Source organism: Sinocyclocheilus rhinocerous, unplaced genomic scaffold, assembly GCF_001515625.1.
Source record: "Sinocyclocheilus rhinocerous isolate Xijiao unplaced genomic scaffold, SAMN03320098_v1.1 scaffold2857, whole genome shotgun sequence".
In the NCBI taxonomy this organism is placed as follows: domain Eukaryota; kingdom Metazoa; phylum Chordata; class Actinopteri; order Cypriniformes; family Cyprinidae; genus Sinocyclocheilus; species Sinocyclocheilus rhinocerous.
The window spans coordinates 17,137-25,953 of NW_015653004.1; the positions used below are offsets into that span (position 1 = coordinate 17,137).

Genomic DNA, 8,817 nt, shown 5'->3' on the forward strand with positions numbered 1-8,817 from the left:
TTAAACAGTCTGACGAACCGTAAATGTATTCATTTGTGGTGTTTGTGCTTTGACCAGTAAAAGTAGCTTCTTTGAATTCTCCATGACTTGTAAATGACTTTTTTCATCAATAAGAAACCTCTCATGTCAGTGATTTTGCATGCTCAGGTTAGCTGTCGTATCTGTGGAGGGAGGAGAGAAAAGATGCAGCGGATTAGAACTTGTTTCCATTGTCTGCAAACCACAGGCTTTCAGTGTTTTAATCTCGAGCACCTTGAGTGATATTATTTCCGAGCGCTGAACTGTTGAGGAAAATGTTCGACAGATTAGTTTTGTTCTGTTTGTGCTGTTGCTGTCTGGTCGGTAAGTTAAACATGTTATGCTTTATGGTAGCGGATGAATTATTTAGAAATCAGACAGATGTGCTCTGGCTTATATTGTTAGATGAAAAGTGTTTTAAATCCAATTGAGGCGTTACTATGAAATGTAGGATTTGTACGATTTTTGTAATTTTAGTTTTTGAAAGAAGTCTCTTCTCACTAAGGCATTTGTTGCAAAAAATACAGTAAATATGTGAAATATTAAGATTTCAAATAACTGTTTATTATATATTGTTTCTTAACTGTTTTTTTATATTTAAATATATTGTAAAACGTAAGTTATTTTTGTGATGCAAACCTGGATTTTCAGCATCATTACTCCAGTCTTCAGTGTCACATGATTCTTCAGAAATCATACTAATATGCTGATTTACCGCTCAAGATACATTTCTGATTATTATCAATGTTAAAAACAGTTATTTTTTTGTGAAAACCGTGATACTTTTTTCAGGATTGTTTGATGAATAGAAAGTAAAACATTATAAATTAATTTAATGCATCCTTGTGATAGATTCAAGTCTGATGTCTAACGAGTAAGACTTTATAAAAGAGTTATAAAATGATATTTATGTGGAACTCTTTTCTTCTTAAATACATAAATGAATATTTAACCAAAACTTGCTCTCCAGGTGTGTTTGGTGATTCAAATGCGGTGAAGTCGGTGTCAGTGACGGAGGGAGATTCAGTCACTCTAAACCCTGATCTTACTGATAAACAATCTGACAATCTGATCATGTGGAACTTTAAAACTAACGGGCCTCTTATTGCGAAAATCGATCTAGCGGCCAACGATATCTCGATAATAGATGATGGTCCAGATAAGAGATTCAGAAACAGACTGAAGCTGGATCTTCAGACAGGATCTCTGACCATCACAAACATCACAACTGAACATGCTGGAGTCTATCAAGTAACCATCAGCAGCAAGACAAAGATTATATATAGATTTAATGTTACTGTCTATGGTGAGTAGAGGTTTGCAGTTTGCTTTGTTCATATAATACCATTTTTCATATATAATTGTCACTTGCTGTTTATTCTCTCATGTTTTCAGCTCGTCTGCCCGTTCCTGTCATTATAAGTGACTCCCCACAAAATTCTTCATCATATTGTTCACTGCTGTGTTCAGTGTTGAATGTGGGTCATGTGACTCTCTCCTGGTACAAAGGAAACAGTTTATTGTCCAGCATCAGTGTGTCTGATCTCAACAACAGTCTGTCTTTACGTCTGGAGTGTCTGGATGATTCCTACAGCTGTGTGGTGAACAATCCCATCAGCAACCGGACTAAATATGTCAACATCACTGATCTCTGTCGTCCATGTTCAGGTATGCTAGCATCTTGTGGAAAAAGGCTATGCATGCCAACAGTTTAGTGCATGATTTGCTGTTCATCTTTCGCTAATGTAAAATGTTGTTCTTTTGTTTTCTCAGATTGTGCCTTCTGCTGTCATGCTTCTGAAGCTCTCGCCCGATTGGCTGTCTCTGTTGTGGTGGGCGTGGCTACTGTTGCTATTGTAGTTTATGACATCATCACATCCAGGAAAGGTGTAAATGAGAGACGTCGTGACTTGCTAATACAATATAAGATGGCTGTTCGTGATAATTCAAATTGTAAATCCATATAATTAGCTTTTTTGTTCTTGTTTTTATATATTCCTTTGGCTAGGGTGTATTTTATATTCATTTTGAAATGTGCTATATATGGAATGTTCAAAATTTGCGTAAAACGGTGTTTTTTATTTATTCATTGCAATTTGTGTTTATGTGTGTGGCATTTAATAAAAACTTGGCATTTAAAAACAACAGGAGAAATTACTTAATATTCATATATTTTCATGTTTTTTTTTTATTGAATGGCAAATAATTTTAAAGACACAAAGAGGCTATATGTGGCTTAAAATGTGCAATAACAATCTTAACAGCTATAAGCATAAGCATTTTAGACATTTATTTGCATCAAAGTGTTGTTTTGAGTTGACAACATCAAATTCCTCGAGTCAACTTGTATTAACTTATGTTAGGCTGAATTAACAAGCGTCTTTACCAACTAAATTGCTGACACTGCATTTGGAATATAAATATTGGATATTTTCCATATAATCAGTGACTTCAGACCTGTTCAGCACTAAGCTGTACTAAAATTTAACTGTAATGACAGATGAATATCGCTTTGATATGTTTTATTTATAGTTTAGCGTTTTAGGTATGATATATATATATATATATATAAATACATTTTTATTATTTTTTTATTTTTTTGAGAAAATGCTACATGACGCCACATGAAGTATTATTTAAAAAAAAAAAGAAAACGTTGACCAAAGTCTTCTCAATACCATGTCAAACAAAGACATTCGCTCAATTATTAATAGATCTCAGATTTCTTTACCTGCTTGTGTGAGTTTTTGGAATAACATATTTAGTGATATAGAATGGGAAGAGTTTTGGCTTCTTCGACAAAAATTCTTCTTATCTAATAAAGTTGTTGAAGTCTCTATCAAAATTATCCATAATTGTTATCCGGTAAATTACAAACTTGCTAAATTTAACAATAGTATTTCCCCCAATTGCTCCTTTTGCCTTCAGTCTGAAGAAACAATGGATCATTTATTTTGGGACTGTGCTTATTCTAAAGTGTTCTGGGTTGACTTTTCCAATTTTGTTAACAAATATTTATATCCAAACTTTTGTATAACCCCAAAAACTGGTTACTCTTTGAATTTAGACCCTTCTCACTGTACATTTATTATTAATCTATTGCTATATCTTGCTAAATTTTACATTCATAAGTGTAAAGTTTCAAAGAAAACTCCCTACTTTTTTATTTTCAGGAAAGATTTTGGTGTATGTAAACTCTTTAAGAAACTCTAATAATTCTATTGCATGTAAGACTCTTTCATGGTGTAAGTCTTATAAGCTAACATAGTATGCTTTGGAGTATTGTTTGTAACCCTTATTGTCTTTTGTTCTTACTTGTCTTTGTTGTTCTTCTATTGCATAATAAAAATTTAAAAAACGACTAGTTTGATTATATCCAAGTTGTGGATGCGACAACAGCGCCTCCTGCAGGCTGTTAACGTTTACAACAGCCGTAAACTGAACAATATGGAAACAGTATCAAAAGAAAACATTTCTAAACGAAGGAAACTTCTTGACTTAGATGTCATCTACTGTATATACACTTTTGCTTTATCACCCCCTCAAGCGTGTTCGTCCCCTCACTAAACACCAACACCAATCCACAATCAATCATATCAAATATTGCCTCCATCACGTGGTTTCTGACAGCTCAAGCCTCTACGCGACTGTTCATTAAAGTTGCGCTGCTCGATACTCGCTGGATTCTCGGTGTCATCGCTAAACTCAGCATGAAGAACCTTGGTTTAATTTTTATGTTCCTATTATTGGTAAACGGTAAGTTTTTGTATTTATTTAATTGTTCTTATATTATTTGAAACGATTCAAAGCTTTCGGTTCGGTTCGATTTACGTGTTTTTAGGAAGTTTGGTGGCTTCCGGGTCTTTAAGCCCCTAATTTTAGCCTATTATTGTTATTTTTATATTTTATTAAATGTCTGTATAGCTGACAAAATCTTAAATGTTCCAACACCTTTTGTTATGTTGAATATTGTTAAATTGCTTTCCCCCACATTAATCTACATTCCATAAACCTATGTGATAATAACTTTGCCAATTTCTTAAAAAGAACATGAAATGTCACAAGTATTCAGACCCTATGCTATGACACTTGAAATCGAGGTACATGTCATTTCCAACATCTTTGAGATTTATCTAGACTTTATTTGGAGTAAATATGTGGTCTATGCCTATGGTTTAAGTCAGGGGTGTCAAACTCAGCCCTGCACAGATTCAACCTTAATTAAACACATCTGATCCGGCTAATCAAGTCATTTAAGCTTATTTGAAATCTACATGGTATGTGTGTTGGAACTAAACTTTACAGGGCTGTGGCCCTCCGAGAACTGAGTTTGACACCTGTGGTTTAGTTTATGGGTAGTGTTCATTTCTGCTTTAATATTGCATGTGGATTTTATTGTAAATGACTGCTTCTGTGTTTTGCAGTGGTGTCTGGTGTTGAGACAGATATTGTGGAGTCAGTGTCTGTGATTGTGGGAGATTCTGTCACTCTACAGACGGAAGTTACTCAAATACAGAGCCGTGGTTTGATTGAGTGGAGGTTTGAAGGATATCTCATTGCTAGAGTCAACAGTGACTCCAATAAGAGAGTACAGGCCAATGTTACTGAGGAATTCAGAGGCAAGCTGCAGCTGGACAATCAGACTGGAGATCTCAAGATCAGAAACATCAGAACGGCAGACTCCGGACTTTATGAACTTGATATCAACAGTGCCAGAGGGTCATCAAAAAAGTCCTTCAATATCAGTGGTGAGCGCGTCAGATATTTAGGTGAAGTTTCAGACTCAAGGTGAATGTGTTTGCTGACTCTCAGAAACATTTCTGTTCATTAGGTGTGCTTGATTTGGCGTCGGATGGCGTGAAGGTCGTGTCGGTGATGGAGAGAGACTCTGTCGTTCTACCCTCAGGTCTATCTAAAATACAGAGAGAAGATCAGATAACCTGGAAGTTTAAAGGCACGCTCATAGCTGAAATAAATCAGACCGCCGGAATCTTCTCTACATATGATGTTCTTGATGGGAGATTCAGATACAGACTGCATCTGAACAATCAGACTGGATCGCTCATCATTACTAACGTCAAACCCAAAATCTCTGGACTTTATGAAATCAACATCAGCAAGAGCAGCAGCAGATACACCACGCACAAGACATTCAATGTGACATCTATTGGTGAGTCGCTGCAATAGTGAAATTCATTAAGGATCTTTGGATCAGTATCAAAATCGGTTAAAATGTCGTTTTAATCACATGTTCTCAGAAATCTTATGTTTGTGTTGTCATTGGTTTAAAATTTTGGTCATTGTATTTAGAAGAGAATGCCTTGGGAGAATAACTTTTTTGTAATGTGGCTTTTTATCATTGTTATCTCAAGATAGCTGAACCATCAGGAAATTATATATGATGTTTAATTAAATATAATTTGGCGGCTTCGTAGTAATACTTAGCTTGTCGCGTGTCGCCATCACTGCTGTAAGGAGACACGATGACAAAAAAATAAAAAATCTGTTTTCATTCTCTCGCATAACATTTGCGTTCTCTCCCAAAAGCACTGAAAGATATGTCCCATTAGGGGCTCCGTAAAAAAAAAAAAAAAAAAGATTCCAGGTACAGTCACATTTACCATTGCTCTGTGAAATTTTGATGGCAAATCACTTCTTTCCAATATGGAATCCACGCAATAGGGAGTTTCGCGTCAGGGTAAATGTTCATAAAACAAATTTGACTCAGGTTTAAGTTCATGTTCAAGAAAGCTTCTTGGCTCAAAAGTGACTTCTGTGTGAAATGTGCTTCATGCGTTTGTATAGCCTACGATTGACGATAGACTAATAGACAGTGGACTTTTTTTTGCATATGAAATTTCACGGAAATGTCGATAGCTCACCCAAAAATGAAAATTCTGTCATTAATTACTCACCCTCATGTTGTTCCAAACGCGTAAGACCTCCGTTCATCTTCGGAACACAAATTAGGATATTTTTTGATGAAATCCGAGAGCTTTCTGACCCTGCATAGACAGCAATGCAACTGACACGTTGAAGACCCAGAAAGGTGGTGAGGACATTTTTAAAATAGTCCATGTGACATCAGTGGTTCAACTGTAATTTTATGAAGCTACGAGAATACTTTTTTTTGTGTGCAAAGAAAACAAAAAAAATGCGGCGTCGAGTCGTGTCTGCTTAGGATTCGATTCCTGGGGAATGTATTAATTGCAATTGCTTAATTGCTGTCTGTGAAAGTTCTCCTGTGTTTTAATGTTGAGACAGATGGAGAGAACAGGCTGTCTGTGATGGAGGGAACTTCTGTCACGCTAGAATCTGGTGTTTCTGAAATACACACAGATGACGTGATCGTATGGAGGTCTGAGCATGGAGACTCTATCATAGCAAAAATCGATAGAGGGACAAAGGTCTTCACTACATTGGATGGAGCTGATGGGAGATACAGCGGCACACTGGAGCTGGACAGTAAGACCGGATCTCTGACCATCAGGCACATCAGAACTAAACACACTGGACTTTATCACCTGGATATCACCGGCAACCGGCGCACCGTATTCAAGAGATTCTTTATTTCTGTCTGTTGTGAGTATTTGAAGAGTTTTAATGTAGGCTAATAATAGCCAGTGCTGTGAGAACAACTGAGTGAACTTAATATTGGTGTATTATAAAACTGACAAACAAAATAGAAATGTGCAAACGCCACTCAGAAGTGCTGATAAAATTGATGACTGGTTCATCTTTTTCTCATTACAGCACAGAATTGGTCTCGATATGTTATGGTCGGAATTGTTGTTGCTGTTTTGCTGTTGGTCGTGATCGGAGCTGTTGTTGGGATTCGTCGTCGTCAAACGCAAAATGGCAAGTATTACAAACAGCTGATATAATAAGCGGAGCATTTGCGATTTACTATGTAACAGAGACTTTGAAGATGAAAAAATGTGTTTTCATCATCAAAACATTTTACATATGTGTTTAATTGGGCTCACTGCCATTAGGGGAAATCCAGTATCGAGTAAGATGCTGTTTGCACCATTATGTGCAACATAATAAAATTGTGTTTTTGCTGACTCTTGATTTTGGGGGTTTGTGACACTACTGTCCAAACTGGTGCTCAGATTGTCAGTTTGGCCATTTAAAATAAACCCTCTAAGAACGTCCTCAAATGCAGACTTTTGGGAGAAGTGATACCAGTCTTGTCATCGCTGTCTTATTTAATGTTAGTTTTGGACACATTTTCAGACTGAGAATTTCGACATCTCAAGAAGACCTTTTACTGAGTGTTCCTGATCGTATCTGATATGTTTCTCTTCTTTCTCTTGTTTTTGTGTTTCAGTTAATGGCTCTGTAATATGAGAGCGATTTTTTGCGTGGAGTGATCAGATGTCCGTCCAATTCCACTGAAGGTGGAAATTAAATCCAGCTAAAAATATGCACCAAGCCTCAACCAGCTTTTGAAGGATGAAAGTTTTTTTATTTTGTACTATGACCTTTTCAAAAGGAGTAATTTCATTGATTAAAATAATGTTGTTTTGATGTCCATAGTGATCAATATTCAAGCACTTATGCATGGTTTTATTAGTTTGTCTGACAAGAGAATGTTACTGTTCTGTACAATTTCCACACACATTTATATGTAGTATTAAACAGAACATGGTGCTAGAAACATAACTGAAAATTGAATGCAATCCTAGTCGTTTTGTGTTATATCTAAAATATAACTATATAATATATAAACTATATATAAAATATATATCTATAAATATAATGTTTTCTGAGTTTATTATCTGAAATAACGGTGTACTGAGCTTTTGCTGAATGATTTAAAAGCTTGACCTTTAACATTTTAGGCTTCTTTGGACATCATGATCTAAAGATTCATAATAGAAACCTGTCTGTGTGACTTCTGTGTATCTCTTTCATATTACTTTTTATATTTGCTCCGTTCATTTGTTGCTCATTTCATCAGTCACTGTCAAATCTTATGTTGTTGTGTGGTGTCTTATAAGGGAAAGTCTCCATCTCAGGGTATGCCTTTGCTTTCATATAGTAATCTTTGTTGAATTTATGCTGGTCAAGGTCTGTATGTTTAAAGCTGGTTTTATTTTGATATTTCATTTTGAATAACAATTATATTAAATTAAATGATTTTTATATGTTTGTGTGATAAATGCCAATAAAAACAGGTCTGATTCTCTATAGTGACTGGAATGTGTGAGTTTGTCATGAAAGGATTTAATTTGTATTCAGACCCTAACACTGAATTATTTGCATTCTTTGTACATTATGGGATTTCAAATCTCTACTTCATAAAACATTCACCTTTAACGTTTTAGGATTCAAAATATTACCAATAGCTACTAAGTTTTCTAGCTGTTTAACTCGATCTTCAGCAATATGAACAGTGTCTAATCTTAAAATATATTTTAATATTTTCTTAATATTTGTAAACGCGTGTTTATATTGGTTGGCGACGCTAATATTGAATAGGTAAATAGTAGTAGTATAATATGCTAAACCAGCATATGCTGGTTAGGTAAGTTTTGAAGCTGCGATGCTGGTTTAAGCTGGTCCTTAGCTGGTCATGTGCTGGTCCTAAACTGGTCCGCCCAGCTTAAACCAGCAAAGGACCAGCTTAAACCAGCAAAGGACCAGCATAAACCAGCAAAGGACCATCTTAAACCAGCAAAGGACCAGCTTAAACCAGCAAAGGACCAGCATAAACCAGCAAAGGACCAGCTTAAACCAGCAAAGGACCAGCTCAAACCAGCAAAAGGGCCAGCTTAAACCAGCAAAGGACCA

General features: G+C 35.7%; 1 protein-coding gene across 1 annotated transcript; it reads left to right on the top strand.

The window, feature by feature from the left end:
- Positions 1-293: 293 nt before the first annotated feature.
- Positions 294-7,371, top strand: LOC107715478 (uncharacterized). Its single transcript, XM_016521633.1, has 8 exons — positions 294-342; positions 1,007-1,324; positions 1,414-1,694; positions 4,460-4,763; positions 4,850-5,188; positions 6,283-6,600; positions 6,772-6,876; positions 7,352-7,371. The coding sequence occupies exons 1-8, from the start codon at positions 294-296 to the stop codon at positions 7,369-7,371; spliced, it is 1,734 nt and encodes a 577-aa protein (XP_016377119.1).
- Positions 7,372-8,817: the final 1,446 nt, after the last annotated feature.